This window comes from Hyperolius riggenbachi, chromosome 2 (genome assembly GCF_040937935.1).
Source record: "Hyperolius riggenbachi isolate aHypRig1 chromosome 2, aHypRig1.pri, whole genome shotgun sequence".
In the NCBI taxonomy this organism is placed as follows: domain Eukaryota; kingdom Metazoa; phylum Chordata; class Amphibia; order Anura; family Hyperoliidae; genus Hyperolius; species Hyperolius riggenbachi.
In genome coordinates, this window is record NC_090647.1 from 80,503,064 (window position 1) to 80,525,844 (window position 22,781).

General features: G+C 42.9%; 1 protein-coding gene across 2 annotated transcripts in view; it reads left to right on the top strand.

Moving 5' to 3' along the window:
• Nucleotides 1-11,319, top strand: part of XPO4 (exportin 4) — a 157,693-nt gene extending 146,374 nt beyond the window's left edge. For both annotated transcript variants that reach the window (XM_068266960.1, XM_068266961.1), the window contains exons 18-23: nt 70-250; nt 2,491-2,609; nt 2,713-2,843; nt 6,618-6,735; nt 6,814-6,906; nt 9,879-11,319. In XM_068266960.1, the coding sequence (XP_068123061.1) occupies nt 70-250; nt 2,491-2,609; nt 2,713-2,843; nt 6,618-6,735; nt 6,814-6,906; nt 9,879-10,076 (840 nt within the window). In that variant the 3' untranslated portion in view covers nt 10,077-11,319. The remainder of the gene's footprint in view (nt 1-69; nt 251-2,490; nt 2,610-2,712; nt 2,844-6,617; nt 6,736-6,813; nt 6,907-9,878) is intronic.
• Nucleotides 11,320-22,781: the final 11,462 nt, after the last annotated feature.

Genomic DNA, 22,781 nt, shown 5'->3' on the forward strand with positions numbered 1-22,781 from the left:
ATTAGAGCTTTATGTGTTCTCCTTACTTTACATTGTTCCTGAGGAATGCATTGTCTCCTCTTCCCTTAGTCCAAGGCAATGAATCTGTATGAAGCATGCCTGACTCTGCTTCAAGTCTACTCCAAGAACAACCTCGGCAGGAAGCGGATAGATGTGACAGCGGAGGAGGATCAGTATCAGGATCTCCTTCTCATCATGGAACTGCTCACCAACCTCTTGTCCAAAGAGTTCATAGACTTTAGCGACACAGGTATGCTGTGTTTATGGGTGCCTAAGCACAACATGATGGGATCTGTATGTATGGGGTAATCTGAGAACTGGCATTTAGGTCTGCTGTCTACATGTGCATGCAGTCCCCTGCTGACCTCCCTAGCTGGTCTGTAAGGCCCGACACCTCTACCCATTATGATCTATTGGCCAACCACAGTTCACTGTGTGACCAGATTAAAGCAAGTCTGTCAGTTTGTGTACATCTGCTTACTCAGACTCTATTTGTGGTGCTGAAACTGGTACAAGGTGTTCTAAACTGTCCATCCTGCTATCACCAGAGGCTCACGCAGTAATGTCCCAACCTAAGAGAACGCTCACACTATGTGTCTGCGTTATGTGGGTATAACTCAATGCACACACTGTTAATTTGTGCCTGTCATTGTAAAGCTTGCTTCAGGAGCGTTGTCCAGCAACACCCAGAGCTTTTTGTATATAGCGCGTTAGGATTACTTGGTTCAGTGTGTGATCCCACATGGTTGTATGAATATTGCATATACTGTATCGTGTTAAATTGTCAAGCAATGCCTCTAATGTAAACAGACAAAAAAGTGACAGCGTTCAAGGATGCACCTGAAATGTAAGCCTACAGAGGCAATGCAGAGCCCCTCTGGAACTAAATACATGCCTTGAGTACAAAACAGATGCAAATGATGTGCTAATTCTAATCTAAAATTTTGAAAGTGTATGTGAAGCAGTGAATGCAGCTAGCCACATTCACTGCTTCACATACACTTTAAACATTTTAGATTAGAATTGGCACATAATTTCCATCTGTTTTGTATTCAAGGCATGTATTTAGTTCCAGGAGGCTCTGCATTGCCTCTGTAGGCTTACATTTCAGGTGCATCCTTGAACGCTGTCACTTTTTTTGTCTGTTTTATGAAATGTGTATATAATTTGATGAGCAGCACGAGGATTATTATGTTTTATCGTTAGATTAGTGTTAGGTCTTCTCTGAGGGGGTACGTCACCGCCGTGGGGAAGTCCATTAGGTAATAACACATTATCAGTGAAGCTAACACCCCCTTTGCCTGTAGTGAGTGCTAGTTGTGTAATGTAGTCCAGTTATTGGAGCTCTGCACATCAATGCAGATAAATCATTCAGGTATAAGTTTTGTTTGAAAGCGCTGCCATGCCTCTAATGTGAGCCCACCCTAAAGCCAATCTGGGGAAGTTAGTTAGCTTAGCGCCTCAGTCATAATGGGGTGCCCTTTGGCCACTAGTCGGCCTTTGCTGGTCCCCGGCGAGTAATCCTATGGCATAACTCACACTGCAGCGGAAGCCGCACATTTGCAGTTTCCGACAATCGCAAATGTGCCTCATGTAGCATTTTCCTGCCGATTGCGTCACAATTCTTTCACTGGAGTGAGAATTGCTAAACACAATCGGCAAAAGATCACGGAATACTGCAATGCAAAATCGCAATCGCATTTGTGACCTTTGCATAGTTTATGGCTGTGGAAGAAGCACACAAAACCAGGGAGAAGATACAGACTCCATACAGATGGCTTCCTTGGTGGAATTTGATCTGGGGAGTGAAGTGCTGTGAAGCAGGGTGCTATCCACTAGGGATGGGGAAGGAGATGCTAATCTCTCCCAGGATGCAAATATGCCATTTCTTTAGAGCTCTGGAATTGCATTTGACAGGCATGCTGATGGCATTTGGTAAACAGTGATTAAGGCAACTGGTACTAAAGCGGCATGCACAGTGCACATGGCAGTGGGGGGCCTCCTCGGCTTCGAATGTAGCCAGTTTAGTCTTCTCTACTCTTGCATCACCCCTCTTCCACCACCGGGTGGTGCTGTAACGTTGACATGGTCTCCTGGATCCTGACCACATGCCATATCATGTGATCAGAACAGAGGAGGCATGTTGGGGTTACATTGCCGATGCGGTGGAGGACTAAGAAGCCGGTCCAGTTGTTCGGACCTGTAACTATAAATTCTCCCTGCCGCCCACTCTGCATACCCCGCTGAGCCTGCCGGGCTGGGGAAGGCACACTTCCCCAGCGGCAGGCAAAGTACGGCCTCGCAGCCAAATAAAGTTTCTTTATTGTAGCTGTTTAAGGGTTAAAGAAAATTCTTCAGGTTTCATTAAATGACGCTTATAAATTAGGAAAAAGTAATGAAGCAAAGTCAAGATGTTTTTTCTGTTTTCACATAAAAAGTCCATTACTTCTGCTGTTTTACGTGCCGCTCTGGTTCTTTTTTTTTTTTTAGATGAAGTTTTCCGACCACATGAACAGGGACAGGCAACTAACCGGCCTGTTTCGGCAGCAGATGTAGTTTTATACGGCGTCAACATTGTGTTACCTCTAATGTCACAAGATCTGCTAAAGGTTGGTGTTTCTTGCGGAGCAGATTAGAGGAGCTGCTCTTCTTTCATGTGTAAGTGTATCACTTGTTTGGATTAACTGCATTATGTTTTTGTTTCACCCTCAGTTCCCTTCACTTTGCAATCAGTATTACAAACTGATTACGTTTATATGTGAGATTTTCCCAGAGAAGATTCCTCAGCTCCCAGAAGACCTCTTCAAGAGTCTGATGTATTCTCTAGAGTTAGGGATGACGTCGTATCCTTTTGACTTTGAACTGTGCCATGGTCTAGGCTAGGATAGTAATGCTTCCTACACACAGGTGATGAAAGGTGTCTTAATAATGCTTTCCCACATGTGAGAGCTGCATAATTACTTTTCAGAATGGTGGAATTGTTAGTAGTGCTTAGGGAACTGGGACCGTATATTCCTGTGATTTAAACTTTTGGAATTAAAGTGAACCTGATATGACCTGCAAGAAAAAATGTATAAATAGCCGGGGCTTCCTCAAGCCCTCTTCAGTCTGATCCCTTCCTTGCCGCCGTTCTCAGCCTTCTGGATCCCCTGTAAGTTCTGCCAGTTGGGGCTTATTGCGCATGCGTGGCCCCGCAGTGCGCTCCCATAGTTGGGAGAGTTCTGCTTCTGTGCAGTACTATGGAAGCGCAGAACACTCCCAGCCACGGGAGTGCGGCGGGAGCGTACGCGGCAGCACTGTGCAGGCGCCAACTGGCCGAGCTTATGGGAGCCCTTACATAGGATCCAGAAGGCGGAGGACAACGGCGAGGGAGCGATCAGACTGAAGAGGGCTGGAGGAAGCCCCAGGTATTTATACATTTTTTTCTTACAGGTACACTTTAAAGGATCCCAAGGAGAGAGACATAAGGAGGCTGTTATTTATTTCCTTTTAAAAGTGGACCTGAACTCAGAACTTCCTTTCTGCTCTAAAAGATAAGCAATAGCATAATAACCTTTAAAGAAACATTTCATTGTTACAGCTTATAGAACTCCTGCAATAAATCCGCAGTGTCTATTTCTTGCTTTCATGGAAGCAGACAAAGGGGTAACGTCCATTTACATATTAGCTGTGTCTGCCAAGGACTGCCGAATTCCTGTGCTGGCGCAGCTGAGAGATAAAATTACAGTTGTGATTAGTCACAGCTGAGGGGGAATCAGGCTAATCTCTCTAAATACATACAGGGTGCATTTCTCTGTTTTCCTTCTGTCCTGTGAGAGTTCGGGTCCACTTTAAACAGTGTACATTGCCTGGCTGTGCTGCTGATCCTCTGCCTCTATTGCAGATTAGATGTTTCTGACTAGATTAGCCACATGCCTGTTTCAGGTGGGTGATTTCAACACTACTGACCAAAAAAGATGAGCAGGACTGCCAAGCAATGTGCCTTGTATAAAAGTAAATCAATATGGCAGCCCTCCATACGTCTCTCACCTCGGGTTCCTTTTTTAAGGATATTAGACATTCCCTTAATCTACTATTTCTCCCAGGTTAGAAATTTACACTCCTTTCATAGATTGAAGCCCATCTCTGGACACAGTCAAAAACCTCTAATAACTTAGTAGTTGGTGCTCAGTTGTTAGTGTGTATGTGTAAAATGACCTTTCTGCAGCTGAAAATCCTGTCTTCACATCTTGAATACGAGGCTTGGTGGGTGGGGCCTGCCGTCCCACTTACATCATATGACTGTTCAGACTGCTGGGGGCAGAGCACATGCTGAGTCTTGCAGAGAAAATGCCAGTCTATATCACTGGCAATCTGTTGTGCAGGAATTGGGCTCGAAACTAGATGGATACATCTAAGTAGATACTTAAAACATGATTTATTTAAAAAATTAGCTGATCAGGGGTATCTATACAGGTATAGGGGCAATTTGCCCACCTCCTCTGTCCCTCTCATTGCCATAACAGGAAGTGGCATGTCACTGCCTGAAGATCCCTGCCATTTAGCACATCCAGTCTCACTTTGTGTTTTTACGCTTTCAAAAATCACATGCATGATTTTAGCTTGAAATGTTTACAACTATGTGTTTCCATAACATATTATTGCACAGCCCTTCGTGCTGTGCCTATCCAACAGTGCTTTCTATGTACTGCTGTTGCCTTGCAGATCACACTTTTACATGTGTTGCAGAGAGCCACAACACATCAGTGTACCCAGGCCCTTACAGGCTTAAAGTGGACCTGAACTCAGAACTCCTCTCTGCTCTAAAGCATACACAACAGCATAATAACCTTTAGAGAAAACATTTCTTTGTTACAGCTGATACAAATCCTGCAATAAATCTGCACAGTTTCTACTTCCTGATTCATGGAAGCAGATATGATGTTTACATCCTGTGCTTTCAAATGGGCTTATCTGCCATAGGCAGTCATGTGACCCAGTGGAGAGATCAGATTACAATTTGTGATTATACACAAAAGAGGGGGGATTACACAGGCTAAACTCTTTAAATACATACAGGGAACATTTGTGTTAGGTTTTCCTTCTGTCCTGTGCAAGAGTTCAGGTCCACTTCAAAGCACACCTGAAGTGAGTGGGATAAGGAGGCTGACATAGTCCTTTCCTTTTAAACAGCAAATTGCCAGACTGTCCTGCCTCTAATACTAAAGCCTGGTAAACACATGCAGATATGATTGGCCAACCACGGAACAATTTTGCCAACTCCATGTAGTATGAGGGTTTAACTACACAATCTGCTCATAGTATTCAATATGTGTTGACCTTCATATTAGAGAGAGGTGGAAAAATTGGTCAGTGATTGGCCAATCAAAAGGTGTGTGCCAGGCATAAGTACATTACCTACTTAGAAATCAGGGCGGGTTTTACACATGAAATGTGCGTTTGAAGTGCGATCCCCCGCTGCATCGCAGCGCACAAAACCACAAACGTGACCCTGTGATAGAGTGCTCCGACAGGATCATATGCATTGCATGCAAGGCTATATAACTGAAAATGAAAATGACTCTCTTCTTTGCTACTAATGTTCTATTAATTATTTGTACTACACTTACAATTCATTATATCATAAGGTTTTTTTGTACGCTTCAGTGTCACTTTAACGTCAAATAGGCAGTGGCAACTTTCAAGCTTCTATCTGTTCATATTCACTACAGTAGTGAGGCTAGAATTAGGGCCTGTTCAGACTATGTGCGTTCCTAGACGTTTTCAGGGATCGTGTCTGGGTACCAAAAACGCATAGAAACGGCTCCTAATGCTTTTGAATGGGCTAGTTCACATGTATGCGTATGAGACGCATACGTTTCTCATCCGCATTGCTGCACGCAGTTCTGTGCGTCACGCATAGAAACGGACGCAATGAAAGTCTATGGACGCGTATCAAAAACGCGTACTATTGCGTTTTTAGCGTCAGTTTCCCTCTGCGGTTCCCATAATTCTTTTTTTTCCCCTGGGTCACGTGTGTGTGCAAAACGCAATAGAATACGCATTAGAACGCAAGAAAAACGCATGCGTTTTTCAACTTGCGTTTCTTTGATTTTAAACTCATTCTTCATACGCAGATAGTCTGAACAGGAACTTTAGCCTAAACAAACATACTGTCATTAAGTTACATTAGTTATGTTAATTAAAATGGGTAATATAATCTCTTACCAACCCGGTTTTAAAAGAACAGGCAAATGTTTGTGATTTCGTGATGGCAGCCATCTTTTTGGTTGAAAGGAGGTGACAGGGAGCATGAGACACAATTCCAACTGTCCTGTGTCCTGAGCACCTCTCCCAGTTGCTAGGCAATGTGAACAACAACAGGAAATCCCATCATGCTCTGCACAGCATCAGGGGAAAAAAGCCCAGGCTTTTTACTTTGATGGGTGGAGCTTAGCTAAAAATGCAGCTAAAAATGATGCTTTGGTAAGAAAAACAAAGTTCTGATGCTGTGAATTTGTTAAAGAAACACCAAGCCTCTTGAGTTCTGCTGAGTAGATTTTTAGTCCGGAGGTTCACTTTAAGGTTATATAGGATTCTAATTGAAAGGAAGCAATCCTTAACAACCATCCAATAAGAATGAGCTCCGAGGTATCCCAGCTTTGTCTAGAAGCATTAACGCCATTGGCTGAGCAGTGTGCGAAGGCCCAGGACACAGATTCCCCTCTGCTGGCAGCTACACGGCACTTTCTCAAGGTACGTTCCTGTCCGTCTATTCTGCTGCAGTGTCTAATGAAGCGCTTGCATACTGACCCCACCTCCCTCTCATTCCAGCTGGTCTTTGACATGCTGGTCTTACAAAAACACAACACGGAAATGACGACTGCGGCGGGGGAAGCTTTTTACACGTTGGTCTGCTTAAATCAGGTATGGAATTATTTTATGGTTTTGTTGTTGTTTTTTTAATAAAGTTTTTAAGAGCGGGACTTTTTCATAGAATTTTGCTCATGTTGTCTTTTTCATTTCACATAAAGGAAGTTTATTTCATTGACTAATAAAGGTTGCATACACAGATGCAATTTTGATTAGCCAATCACTGACCAATTTTACCACCTCCATGTAACATGAGGGCAAATGGATTTTGAGTACTATGAACAGATTGTGCAGGAAAGTGCTCATACTCCATGGAAGTGGTAAAATTGGCCAATCAAAGTTGGATATGTGTACCAGACTATAGTTTGTAGGTGGCTTGCTTGACACACATATGACTATAGTCCATCTGAATCATGGTGCCCACACTGGATTGATCACTCATTGGTGTGATTTGCCTTCTTAAAATAGAGGGAAACTTGCAATATTTCAGCACCTCCCTGGCGGTATGATTATTTTTTAGATTTTGTCTAAATGCGGTGCCATTTCTTTTTTTTTTTTTACAAGCTTTTAGACCATACAAATCTTGGTAAATAGATCTGAGGCAGACCTGGCCATTACACACCTTCCATGGATCCAGCTCGGGGTTACCGCTCTAAGCTGCGGATTTCCGTCACGAGCCTGACTCTGGGTTACCGCTAAGAAGGTTAAGTGAACATTTTTGGCGTACGAGAGGAATCGGCGCAGGATACAGCCTGCACAAATTCCCATTGATTTTAAATACTATTTCCCCTCCAGGCCGCCATGGATGGTAGGGAATGAAATCGGCTTCCAGCAATTGCTGGATGCCGAATTATAGTGTTTTATAAGTAACTTCTGACGGCGCTGAAGTCACTCACTGCTGCGCCCAAGTCTCCTGCGCTGGAATGGCAGTGTTTATTTTATCGCAGATATTCAGTTGCGCCTCTTGGTATAAAAATCTTTAGATTAAACAGTTTGTTTTCCTTCTTGCAAACGGTTTTCTCCTATCCTTCAGTACAAAGCTGGCAGCTGAATCAGCCCTACTCGCTGTGAGCTGTTGGGGTTTGTATATAAATTCTCCTCCTTTCGGGGATTCCATGTGTGCGTCTGCACATGATGACTCAGCTCTCCTATAATGCGAATGCCATCAGCTCCTTCATATAAGGTTGTTTTCTATTTTTGGCGCGCTTGCTCTGTGAACTTCCTGGAGTTTGAAGCTCAGAAAAGTTGGTGGATTTTTCCACTCGTGTTCATTTGTGGAGAATAGTCTGCATAGCTTTGAGCTGATGGAAAAGTGAGCGGCCTCAGATAGTGCTCGTCATCCGAATCAAAGCACTAAACCCGACACATGTTTCTATATTTGCTTCATAGCATTTAGTCCAGTAACCTGCTGCCCTTTGATTACATCCAGATCTTTAGCAGCGCACTTTAGAGCGGAACTACATTTCCTTCTGCATTAGCAGATCAGTCACATTCTCATAACATCTGAGAACAATATCTGAACTGGTTAATAAATAGTGTCATCTGCTCTTGGAAGCCCTACTAGTCACTGAACTTTCCCAGCTGCCAGGGTCTTTTTTTTCTCGATCTCGTACTGCAGAAAATAAGGTTTGTTGATAGCAGTGAGCTTCTGTGGGCAAGTTACACTAATTGTACTTGGTATTTTATTTACTGCAAAGCTTACTGATTGAACTGAATATAACATTGTCTTCGAGGATGGCTGCTTCCATAGTAGATGCTATGACTGGTGACTATTTTTTTAAGTATTTTAATGTGTACTAACCATCAAAGCCTGAACTCTCACCACCTTACAAACACCCAGAATTACCCACCCACAACTGGACACATAAAACAAAGTATGCAATAAATGATACATCAATTGTAAAAGTACTAGCATGCAAATTATCCATCGATAAGAGATCATAGTAATCCACCATGCAGTAACAAAGAGATATGAGAATTATAGCTTATTATTATTGATTTATATGGTGACAGCGTCTTCCGTGCCGCTGGATAAATATCTGCCACACGTCTGTTAATATTGAGGTCCACAATGACCGAACTAGCAATCTCAACACAAGCTCCACAGACCTTCTCACATTTTGAGGGATGTTTTGATTCACTAAAGTTTTTAAATCATTCAAAGATGGGACATGCGGTAGTTTCCACTTAAATAACATGCACATTCTGGCACAGAAGAAGATAATCCTCATAAAAAAAGCCTCTTTTGTTCGCTACATACCACATTCAGTAATTCCAAGCATCAAGGCCTTGAAAGAAAGAGCAACATGATGCTGCAGTCAGGGCTGTGTAGTCAGTACAAGAATCGTCCAACTCAAGTTTATGAAACCTCAAACTCCACGTACCCAAAACTTCTCCAACTCTTTGACTCCACATCCCTGGCAGGACTATGGAGTGGGTACAAAAATCATCTGACTCCTCTGTTTATGAAACCTCCAACTCCAGGTACCCAAAAATTGCTCAGCTCCACAGCCCTGGCTTCAGCACATCCGCCAATACTTTGTAACAAGCCCTTAAAAACTACTGGGGACTATTTTTGAAATCTGACCACTGCAGCCTCGTGCCTCTCCAAATCATGCTGGCAGTTGTTAACTGTAGTGATGTACTCTTCTGGTTACCCAAAGAAGCTAAAGAGAGACGAGAGGTTGGGCATCTGGTGGTAGGATCTTCTTCATACCCTCTTGCTTTTTAGGTAGACAGGAGAGATGACCACTATTGTCTACAGCTGTCAGCTAGGAGGGGGGGGCTAGACTGCACTGTTTTGATTTCCATAGCCGAGCATCGCAGCAGATCATTTTTTGTTAATTTTTTTTTTTATCCATTTTTTGGGCACATTGCTTTAAAGAGAATCTGTACTGTCCAATTTGTACAAACATATAGCAATGCCAAATGCAGCTATGTACTTTTACCCTGCAGCGAGTACAGAAAAGAAGCCATCTTTAACAAACTGCTTTAACCCTTCCCCCTTTTTTCTTTTGTCTCTTTAGGCAGAGTATGCCGAGTTAGTTGAAACACTACTATCCAGTCAGCAGGATCCAGTCATTTACCAGCGTTTAGCCGATGCCTTCAACAAGCTGACGGCAAGCAGCACCCCTCCCACTTTGGACCGCAAGCAGAAAATGTCTTTCCTAAAGAGCTTAGAAGAGTTCATGGCCAACGTTGGGGGACTCCTCTGTGTTAAATGAGCGCCAGAACTTGAGTCACGCGCTCTCTATAAAAAAAATGCACTGAAACCTGCTGATGGTGGTCTGACTCCCTCCCGACCTATCCCCAGGCCTACATATGCATCTCTGGGTGGTTTTTAAAGTACATTATTTATGTTAATTGGGGGGAGGGGCTTCAAGACGCATCAGCTACATGACTAGACATGCAGCACAGCAATTGTGCTTAAACGGATGAATGGGTAGACTTATTTTTTTATGAGAAATTTCCATATGCCTGCAAAACAGATAATGGGCACAATTATTCTTTGCAGTGCCTTTCTCTCCTAACACCTTTGGTCACAAGCGTGCATTGCCTGACAAAAACTTTTTTATGTTTATTTTTTTTTTCTTATTTGCTTTAGATACAGTTAAGATCGAATGTGCAATAGACACACACACACATAAAATGGTGTCTAAACGCAATTTTTTGTTTCGTTTTTTTTAATTCACCCTTCCCCAATTTTCTTTTTTCCCCCCCTTTGCCTCTGAATCAAATACACCAAATGGCATTTTTTTTTAAATACACGTGAAATGTATTAAGAACCTTGTGGGGATATTTTTGTGTACATGAACCAAGAATTGCATGTTTTTATGTGTTTTTTTTAATATTCTAATTTTTTTTGCCACTCCCCCAATGTTTGACCTAAAGTCCAGGAAGATGAAATGAAAGAGAGAGAAATATATATTTTTTGTTCTTGTATTAATTAAATTGTCACCATTTCATTGCCTTACAAAATGGGGAAAAACAAAAAGATGATTTCTATGTGTGTGTATATAATGTGAATATGGTTTTGGTATCCCTCCCAAAGCGAGTTTTATCAGTCCTCAGTGTCTTGGAATCTGGGCTTGAGCACCTGTGTAGGATGTATGATCCCCCCCCCTCCCCACACACTTTTTCTGGATGAACGATCTTTCTAACCATGTACGTTGGAAGTTATTTGCACACCCTGGCACAGCTTTTTGGCTTTTTTGTTTTTTCCCCTTCTCCCACTTTTTTAAACTATCATTTTTATGAAAATTCTCCGTTGGACTGTTAGCTTCAGCAATACAGATGAAAGGAGTTTAAGCTGCAGATATTTCTACAGGCTATTTTTTAAGTTGGGGCATTAGTTGATGCAATTTCTGCAAAAAAAAGTACGGTCAAATGTTTCCATTGTGTGTCCTTTTTTTGTTTTCTTTTTCTTTTTTTTTAAAGAAATTTGTATAAAATGTATAGTATAAATGAGTCTGATTCTGTGTCTTGATTTGCACTCCTTGGGGCAGATTTTAGGGCTCAGACACACAGAGTTCTTTTCTGAGCGCTTTTTAGCCATCCGCACTTTCTGAGTTTTCTTGAAAAAGTTTCCATTGAGTAACAGACCAGCTGCTCAGTTTTGGCTGTTTAAGGATATGTCCTAAATAAAGATCACTCGTGGAGACATTGTTGCGGACCTCTCCTTTGTTCTACATTGATAAGGTCGGGCTGCCTGTGGTCCAGCACTGTCTGTCGAGGCACGGTGGAGCGGTCACCCCAATCTACATTCGAGTAACAGTAAAATCGCAATATTTTACTGCAATTTTAATGTAAGTCAATGGGAGTGTTTTTTAAAAAGCTCTCAGAAAGCTCTGATGGCTAAAAGGTGCCCAGAAAACGCTTATAGTGTGTCTGAGCCCTTATCGAGGCCTGTGCACAAAGGAAAAGAAACGGAGCGACATTGGAGCATTTTTCCAGAGTGACCAGTTGTGAACTTTCATCTGATCTGAATCCTCATTGGCTGCTCCAGTTCTCTCCACTAGGTTTCTTTGCACCTGTTTCGATAAATCAGTACCCACCTTCTATGAGGCCTGGAAGAGAAGCCATGATGGCAGTTTTGGTGTGAACAGCCAGGTCCATTCCTGCTTGCAAGCCTCCCGCTTTTATTAAGCGTTGTTCCAGGAAGACTAAAGCCAAGTACACACACCCAATTTTAGTTGGCTAAACGTACCACTTTCGTGTAGTATGAGAGTCAACAGATTTTGAATGCTATGAACTTATTGTGTAGATAAGATGAACTCTCATACTACATGGAGAGGTGGTAAAATTGCTCAGCAATTGGCCAATCAAAGTTGAAGGTGTGTAAAAGGCTTAAAGTCAAGTTCACACAACTAATCTTGATTGGCCAGTTTTACCACTTCCATGTTGTAGAAGAACTTGCCAAAACATTATATTCAAATTTTTGGCCCTCATACTGTGCAGACCGTCCACTCATTTCCAGCCAGCAGACTGGAAATGAGGCAGTGACAACTATATACAGTATTATGGGGAGGGGAAGGTGAATCTGGAGGCTTCCTGCTGCTCCCGGGTACAAGGCAGCTGACAGAAGATATCAGGCCTAGATGGTTTGCTTGTTGCCTGCACAAAGTCTGGCACAGAAGATAACCGCTCTGTTTCCTGTTGGCCAGCTTCTGTGCACCACAAGTTCTTTCCTCTTCATGAAAATAAATGTTTTCTACTATACTGCTGGGATTCTGGAAAAAGCCAGTTTGCGCTTTCTATTTTGTGTGTCACATGGTGACACTTGATTTGATTAGCACGCCTGTCTGAATCCAGGGAGGAGAGGAAGCAAGTTAAAGTGCAATTCCAAGCAGATAAAACAGGTATGAACAGGCTGAACAGAAAAAAACTGCCCCGGGATTAGGCACCATGGGCTGCTTTAGGCCGTAATGTGAATTGCGGCTATATAGCGGTGCTCAGACAGTAATTTGGTCTCCGTCAAGACGGAGCCCAAATTACTTTAAAAACTGTAATTACTTCTTTCTCTGGTGTACATGGCAGCCTGGAGCGGAATAGTAATAAACACCTCTGGGGCTTTTGTAGGAGCAGGTTGAGCCGTTTTTCTGTTTCCCCAGCACTGTTTTCCCAGCACCATTTTTGCATGTAGGCATGATTAGGTATTCTGTCTACCACTTTGCTTTTATACAAAAAGGGTCTGGAAAGTGTCCTGGTTAAGGGCTCTGACACAGGAGACCAGGTTTGATTCTCGGCTCTTTCTGTTCAGTAAACCAGCACCTATTCAGTAAGCATACTTTGGGAAAGACTCCCTAAGGGCCGGTTTACACGGACGGCAGGCGGCGTTGGGGCGGCCAGGAAGTCACGTCGTCCTGTGACGTCCCGTTCGGTGGCGGCGGTACAGAGATCGTCGCGATCGGACATGTAGCCGCGCCGGCTAGCCGTCCCTGGACGTTGCATGCGGCTTCTAGGGACGGCCGAAACGATGCGTTAAATCGGGATCAGAACGCCGCGTTTATGTAATCGACGGTAACCGTGCAATGCTAAACGCTCCTATTCACTTGAATGGGAGAGTTTAGCCGATGGGTCCCGAACGCTTGACGGTAGACGCCGCCAAGCGTCCGTGTGAACTGGCCCTTAGGCCTGGAACCCACTAGCAGCCTTTTCTAAGTGCTAGTGATTTGAAAAGCTCTTTCTAATAGATTGCTATGGGGAATTTTTATAAAACTTATCGCTCAAGTGGGATCATACCCATAGCATTATATTAGCAAGAGCTTTTCAAATCACAAGCGCTTTAGAAAAATATGATCTGATCTTCATCTAAGTTACAATAGACGATCGTGGTCTGCTTAAACTAATACCACCCAGATAATTGTTTCCTTGTTTTTATTGAACACACCATGTAAACATTCACAGCGCAGGTGGAAAAAGTATGTGAACCCCTAGACCAGTGGTGCCCAACCTTTTTTTTTTTTTTTTTTTTTTTTTGCCTGAGGGCCGCACTTCATATTGAGATACATTTTGCTGGCCGGAACACATACATACAAAATTTAACCGGGTACCTGGGTGTATGTGCAGAGGCACGGATTGGTTCAGCGATGTTAACAGATTCCAGCAGCGGCACCTGGGTGTATGTGCAGAGGCCGGGCAGAGTGTGATGTATGGCCCCTGAGATGGAGATTGACAGGCAGGACCAGCGGGCAGGAGCAAACTTTTTGAAGGCCAGACTGGCTGGGGGTGATGTATGGCCCCTGAGATGGAGATTGACAGGCAGGAGCAGCGGGCAGGAGCAAATCTTTTGAAGGCAAGACCGGACAGGGGGTGTTGTATGACCCCTGAGATCAGGCGGGAGCAGCGGTAAATAGTGTGGAGTTGAGGGAGAGCCGAGGAGGAAGGGATTGCGTCATACGTATACACAGCATACTGCCGTTCTCCGCAGTGCCACTGTGATAGTAAGAAACAATCGCCAATTGGCTGCTGCTGGACCCTCCCTTCAATAGGGATAAGGCTGATTCCTATTGGAGGGAGGTTCCTGCAGCAACCAATGGGCTTGCCGCTAGGCGGGTCTCTTACTATTACAGCAGTACTGCGATGATCACAATGCTGTATACAATTATACATTTTTAAAAATTGCCAATCCTCCTCACGATTCCGCAGGCCACAGAATCCGGCTTCGCGGGCTGTAGGTTGGGCACTGCTGCCCTAGACTAATGACCTCTCTAAGAGCTGATTAAAGTGAAGTGTCGGCCAGCTGAAATCCAATCGATGAGATTGGAGGTATTGGTTACAGCTGCCCTGACATATGAAAAAAAAACACCAATTTTGGGTTTGCTTTTCCCAAGAAGCATTGCCTGATGTGAATGATGCCTCGCACAGAAGAGCACTCAGAAGACCTACGATTAATAATTGTTGACTCGCATAAATCTGGGAAGGGTTATAAACACATCTCCAAAAGTCTTGCAGTTCATCAGTCCACGGTAAGACAAACTGTCTATGAATGGAGAAAGTTTAGTGCTGCTACTCTCCCTAGGAGTGGCCGTTTTGTAAAGATGACTGCAAGAGTACAGCGCAGAGGGGTGAAGAAGAATCCTAGAGTGTCCGCTAAAGACTTACAAAAGACTCTGGCATATGCTGACATCCATGTTAGTGAATCTATGATATTTAAAACACTAAACAAGAATGGATTTTATGGTAAGATACCACAGAGGTAGCCACTGCTGTCCAAAAAAAAACATTGCTGCACATTTAAAATTTGCAAAATACCTGGATGTTCCACAGCAGTAATGGCAAAATATTCTGTGGACAGATGAAACCAAAGTTGAGTTCTTTGGAAGAAACACACAACACTCTGGTCAACAATTCACTTTTTTTTCTCCTAGGTGATATATTCACAACCTAAAATAAAATGCATTTTAAATCAAGACCAAGCAAAAAAATACTCAAAATTTTTACAGTAATTTCTCACTTACTTTTAGGTACTTTTTCCATTGCAAAGTGCAAAAAAGTTATTTTAAATTAAAGATGGAAAAATTATCTCCTAGGAGAAAATTCAAGAGAAAAAGTGAATTGCATATGGGTCTATGTGTGAAGAAAAAGACGCACAGCACACAAACATCAAAACCTCATCCCAACTGTGAAGTACGGTGGTGAGGGCATCATGGTTTGTGGCTGCTTAACTGCGTCAGGACCTGGACGGATTGCTATTATCAAAGGTAAAATGAATTCCCAAGTTTATCGAGACATTTTGCAGGAGAACTTAAGGCCATCTGTCCACCAGCTGAAGCTCAGCAGAAGATGATTGTTGCAACAAGACGACGACCCAAAGCATAGAAGTAAAACAGAAGAAAATACGCCTTCTAGAGTGGCCCAGTCAGAGTTCTGACCTCAACCCGATTGAGATGCTGTAGCATGACCTCAAGAAAGCGATTTACACCAGACATCCCAATATATAATGCTGAACTGAAACAGTTCTGTAAAGAGGAAGGGTCAAGAACTCCTGACCGTTGTGCACGTCTGATCTGCAACTACAGTAAACGTTTGGTTGAAGTTATTTCTGCCAAAGAAGGTTCAACTTATCAGTTATTAAATCCAAGGGTTCACATAATTTCTCCACCTGCACTGTGAATGTTTACATGGTGTGTTCAAAAAAAACATGGAAATTATTTGTGTGGTATTAGTTTAAGAAGACTGTGATTGTCTGTTGTTGTTACTTGGACAATGATCAGATCACATTTTATGACTAATTTGTGCTGAAATCCATATAATGCCAAAGGGTTCACATACTCATTCTTGCTACTGTCTGGTGTACCCAGCCAAACATCAGATCTGTATGCTTGTTCAGGGTATTATTCTAGGTACACACTATGAGATTTTCTGTCAGATTTACTGTCAGATCGATTATTTCAAACATGTCTGATCTGATTTCTGAGCGTTTCAGATAAATTTCAGTCTGTTTTAACGTTCACTTCTGTCGGAAATTGATTGGAAATCCGATCTGACATGCTGGAAATAATCGATCTGACAGTAAATCTGCCAGAAAATCTCATAGTGTGTACCTAGCATTAGAGGCAGAGGATCATCAGGATAGCCAGGAAATTGGCATTGTTTAAAGTGAGAGTGAGTCGATTGCCATATTTATTTCCTTTTCATCAATACCAGTTGCCTGGCAGCCCTGCTGATCTATCTGGCTGCAGTAGTATCTTAATCACACCAGAAAAGCATGCAGCTAATCTTGTCAGTTCTGACAATGTCAGAAACACCTGATCTGCTGCATGCTTGTTCAGGGTTGATGGCTGAAAATATTAGAGGCAGAGGATCTTGCAGGAAAGCCAGGCAATTGGTATTGCTTAGGGCTCTTTCACACTTTTTTTGCGTTTAAACGCAAAGTTGTTAACCAAGGTAAAAGAAATCCATAGACTTTCCCGTCAGGTTAATTAATTACTACCGCCGCTACTCAGCGTCGCACCGCAGCATCCCGACAACACACCGCAGGCTAGTCAACGCGTGCAGGAAACGGCTCCTGCACAAGTTAACTAATGTGAAAGAGCCCTTAGAAAGAAATATGCCGGTCTTCATATCCCTCTCGCTTCAGTTGTCCTTTAAGGCTCTGTTCAAAAAATAGTGATAGTAATAGTGTCCCGTTTCTGTGACCAGAGATAATTTAACCGGTTTTGGACTGGCTGTAGTTAAAACTACGCTACACTTGTGGCTTCTTAAAGGACAACTGTTGTGATAACAATATGGAGGCTGCCATATTTATTTCATCTTAAAGTGAACCTAAAGTCAAATGAAAAAAACGAGATTTACTCACCTGGGGCTTCTCTCAGCCCCCTGCAGCCGATCGGTGCCCTCGCAGCCCCGCACAGATGCTCCTACACCCGCCGGCGAACACTTCCGGTTTGGCCGTCACCGGCCGACAGGCATGGGAACGCGAAGAATCACTTGCGTTCCCATGCTTGTCAGCCGGTGACGGCCAAACCGGAAGTGTTCGCCGGCGGGTGCAGGAGCATCTGAGCGGGGCTGCGAGGGCACCGATTGGCTGCAGGGGGCTGAGGGAAGCCCCAGGTGAGTAAATCTCGTTTTTTTCATTTGACTTTAGGTCCACTTTAAACAATACCAGTTGCCTGGCAGCCCTGCTGATCTGTTTGGGTGCAGTAGTGTTTAAATCGCACCAGAAACAAGCATGCAGCTAATCTTGTCAGACCCACCTGATCTCCATATACAGTACTTGTTCAGGGTCTATGGCTAAAAGTATTAGAGGTAGAGGATCATCAGGACAGCCATGCAACTTGTATTGCTTATAAAGAAATAAATATGGCTGCCTCCATATCCCTCTCGCTTCAGTTGTCCTTTAAGCCTGATTACGGAAAATTGTTACTTACCTATCGGTAATTTTCCTTTCCTGATGCATCCATGGCAGCACATTGGGTAATGGCCCCGCCCACTTACCCCATAGGACCAGTCAATATTTAACCATTTAGGGACAATGTAACGCATTAAAACGTCATGTTCGCCGCTATTAATGGCAACAGGACGTTTTAATAAGTTACATTGTAACTCTGCTGCTGTGTGCGAGCGGGCGCGCTCCCGCTGCGCGCGCACGTCGGGTCCCGCGGCTTGGTGATTGGACCAGGGAATCACATGGTCCCTGGGCCAATCAAGTGCCAGTAACAAGGCAGATCATTGTTACAAGCCAGTAACAATGATCTGTCCTGTAGTGTCAGTAAACAAAGTTGCTTTCTCCCTCCCAGCTCATCTGTCACCTCAGACTGCTGTCAATCAGCATTCAGAGGTGACAGGAGCTGTGAGGGAGAAAGACTGTGATTGTGGTAGGATTTTTATATTTTTAAATAAAATTTTATCCCCATACTTTTTTATTAACCCCTTATCCTCCCCCTCCTTTGCCATTTACTGGTTTTCTGTTTTATTTTAGTACTTTTTAGTACTTCTTAGTACTTTTCTGTACTTTTTCACCCCTCTTTTACCCTTACTCTGATATTTCTATCTATACTTTCTATCTATATTCTTTCTTTTCATCTTCATATAAAAAAAAAAAAAAAAAAATCTTTCTGTTATTGATCAATCGCTTGGTTGATCGATCTGTCTGTCTGTCTGTCTATCCCATCCATCTATCTATCTATCTATCTATCTATCTATCTATCCCCTTTGCTTACTATGGCGAGGAGACTGTATTCTGTTGAGGAGGCAGCCGTCTACCTTCAGCAGAGCAGCAGCAGTGGGGACGATTCAGGGAGTGAATGGCACCCAACGAGCAGCAGCTCTGAGTCAGATTCTGACAGTTCAGAGAGCGTTGGGCAGCCGTCTCGCCGCTTCAGGAGGGATGATGAGTCCACTGTTCAGGGCCCTTCAGAATCCACCGCAGGGGGCTCGGTGGGTAGCACAGCTGCAGCTAGCAGCACAGGCCAGAGGGGAACCACTGTCCAGGGCCCTTCAGATGCCACCGCAGGGGGCTCAGTGGGTAGCACTGCTGCAGCTAGCAGCAGAGGCCGAAGGGGAGCCAGGCAAAGGCAGGTACGCCCACCGGTACCTGAGGACATAATTCGGGGCACCTGGTCACCCGCTAACCTTGTAGCACCCAACATCCCGCCTTTTACAGGGGCAAGCGAAATATTAGTGCCCACTGACAACTTCGGGCCTGCTGACTTCTTCCAGCTCTTTGTGGGTGATGATTTGCTGCAGCACATTGTGGAGCAAACCAATTTGTTTGCGCAGCAGTATATTGCCCAGAAGCCCACCTGCTATTTGGCTGAGAAATGGGAGCCCACCACCATACCTGAGCTAAAGGTGTTTCTGGCCCTAACACTACACATGGGCATACTCCAACAGCCAGAAATAAGACTGTACTGGTCTAAGGACTTTATGCACGCAACACCCCTGTTTCCAGCTTCCATGAGCAGGCAGCGCTATGAGGCTCTTATGAAGTGCCTGCACTTTGCCGACAATTCGGACAATGTCCCCAAAGGTGATCCTGGCCATGACAAGCTTTTTAAGCTGAGGCCCATACTCACCCACCTCAGTACAAAATTTAGCGAGGTGTACACCCCAGAGAGAGAGGTTGCAGTGGATGAATCCCTCCTACCCTTCCATGGCAGATTAGGGATAAAACAATATATCCCAAGTAAGGCTGCCAAGTATGGGATAAAATTTTATAAACTTTGTGAGAGCAGCACTGGCTACACCTATTCTTTTTTTCTGTATGAGGGCAAAGATAGCCATTTGCAACCAGCTGGGTGCCCACCATACATGCCAACCAGTGGGAAAATTGTGGTGGAACTAGCCAACCCACTCCTCCACCAAGGCTATCATCTGTACGTGGATAACTTCTACACCAGCATTCCCCTTTTCAAATTTTTATATTCTGCAGAGACTGGTGCCTGTGGGACAGTAAGGCCAAACCGCAAAGGCCTCCCACCACAGGTGGTTAATAAAAAATTATCGAAAGGGGAAACACACAGTCTCAGAAGTGGTGAGCTCCTGGCTATAAAATTCAGGGACAAGAGAGACGTCATGGTCCTGACTTCAATCCACACTGAAGAAGTGGTTCCTGTCACAACCTCCAGAGAGCGGATCGAGAAGCCAATGGCATTGGTTGACTACACAAAAAATATGGGTGCGGTGGATCTTGCGGACCAAATGCTCTCCTACTACTTTTTTAAAAAAAAAAAGAGGGCCTGGTACAAAAAAGTTTTTTTTTACCTCCTGCAGATGGCCATGCACAACGCATTTGTGCTTTATAAAAAGAAATGCCACGGTGACAGCTACCTCCCGTTTATGCGACAAGCTTTGAGATCGCTGATCAATGAAAGCGTCAACCTTATGGAGGAATACAATCCAATGCAACTGGATGGAGCAGTTCGCCTAAGGGGAAAACATTTTCCTGCCCTGATCCCCCCGAACCCAATTAAGGCGAAGCCACAGAAGCGATGCCGGGTGTGCACCAAGCACAAGAGGAGGAAAGACAGCAGATACCACTGCCCAAAGTGCCCCTCACAGCCGGGACTCTGCGTTGCCGGCTGCTTTGAGGCATACCATACCCTCAGCAGCTATTAGACTTTATTTTTTATTTTATTTTTTTTTCTTCATTACCCTAAATTTTCACTGGACTTTTTCCTCTCTACTTTTATTTGCCACTTACTGTCCCTCAAAGGAACTCACAATTACCACTAGTTAACATTACCATCTTTTTTGGGGGTGTGGGAGGAAACCCAGAAGCTTAGAGGAAACCCAAGACTCCTACAACCTGCAAATAGTTTTTTCCCATTTGGACTTGCTGCTGCAAGGCGAGAGTGTTTGCCACAGGACTTTACTCTGCAGACCACCTACCATCTTCTGACCACTGGCTTTCCTTGGCGTATGACCTCTGGCCTTTCTCCATCCTGCTAGACCTGCAATGGTGAGTTCCAATGTATCTGTCATTCATGTTATGGATAGTGATTTAGGCCTCACCTAAATTATTCTATTTGCAACTGAGTAGGCCTGAGTCTCTAGTTTTCAGAATGGTAACATTTGTGTCTTTTATTGAATGGTCTTACACTCCTGGGGCTTTGAGAAGAAAGAATTACATTGTTGCATTTGGTAAAAAAAGGGCCTTAAAAAATACATTGGCGCTGCTCATGCTTAACAGTGTATTATGTGGCCAAAACACTATCTGATGATGTGTATAGGGTATCATTTTAACCGTGACAAGCAAGAGAAGAGAATTTGGGGTGTTTGAGAGATTATGCATATGTCATTTGAATTGTTTTTTCATGCCAAAGTAAAGAAAACTGTAAAAAAAAAAAACATTTTCAAAGTTACGGTGCAATTTCATCAAAACCGCAAAAGTGCAAATGTTACAAAATATGTATATTTGGGTAGGTCTGGTTCTCTAGTTTTCAGAATGGTATAATTTATGACCTATATCCAATGTTCTGAGACACCAGGGGTTTTGCTAGGAAAGTATGACTGTATTGTTTCTGGTGCAAAAAATGGCCTTGAAAAATACATTGGCGCTGCTCATGATTAACAGTGTATTATGTGGCCAAAACACTATCTGATGATGTGTATAGGGTATCATTTTAACGGTGACAAGCAAGAGAAGAGAATTTGGGGTGTTTGAGAAATTATGCATATGTCATTTGAATTGTTTTTTCATGCCAAAGTAAAGAAAACTGTAAAAAAAAAACATTTTCAAAGTTACGGTGCAATTTCATCAAAACCGCAAAAGTGCAAATGTTACTCAATATGTATATTTGGGTAGGTCTGGTTCTCTAGTTTTCAGAATGGTATAATTTATCACCTATATCCAATGTTCTGAGACACCAGGGGTTTTGCTAGGAAAGTATGACTGTATTGTTTCTGGTGCAAAAAATGGCCTTGAAAAATACCTTGGCGCTGCTCATGATTAACAGTGTATTATGTGGCCAAAACATTATCTGATGATGTGTATAGGGTTTCATTTTAACCGTGACAAGCAAGAGAAGAGAATTTGGGGTGTTTGAGAGATTATGCATATGTCATTTGAATTGTTTTTCCATGCCAAAGTAAAGAAAACTGTAAAAAAAAAACATTTTTTAAGTTACGGTGCAATTTCATCAAAACCGCAAAAGTGCAAATGTTACAAAATATGTATATTTGGGTAGGTCTGGTTCTCTAGTTTTCAGAATGGTATAATTTATGACCTATATCCAATGTTCTGAGACACCAGGGGTTTTGCTGGGAAAGTATGACTGTATTGTTTCTGGTGCAAAAAATGGCCTTGAAAAATACATTGTGCTGCTCATGATTAACAGTGTATTATGTGGCCAAAACACTATCTGATGATGTGTATAGGGTATCATTTTAACCGTGACAAGCAAGAGAAGATAATTTGGGGTGTTTGAGAGATTATGCATATGTCATTTGATTTTGATTTTTTGGCAAACTGAATGAGAAGCAATAAAACTGTTATTTCCATATACTCTGTACCAAAATAAAACACTTGTAAAAAACACCAAAAGTGACAGAATTGAAAACCGAATGCATAAATAGTTACCTTAGGGACTCAGCTTTTAAAATATGTATGCTATGAGGGTGAACTACTGTTATATTTGCAAATAAGGGCTTGAATTCATTGGTAGTATGCAATGAGAAAACAAAAACACAACATAAGAAAAATACACCTTTATTTCCAAATAATATATTGTCACCATACTTTGCACTAGGGACATAATTTATATATTGTAATAACCAGGACAAATAGGCAGATAAAATGTGTGTGTTTTATGCACATTAGCAGTGTTTATTTTAAAACTATAGGGGATGAAAATGGAGAAATCGTGTATTTTTTCATTTTTTTCCTTGTTTTTCCCTTTAAAATGCATAAAAAGAAAAGGTATTACTGAAAATAAATATCGCCTCCAAAAAGCCTATTTAGTGGCAATAAAAACAAGGTATTGATC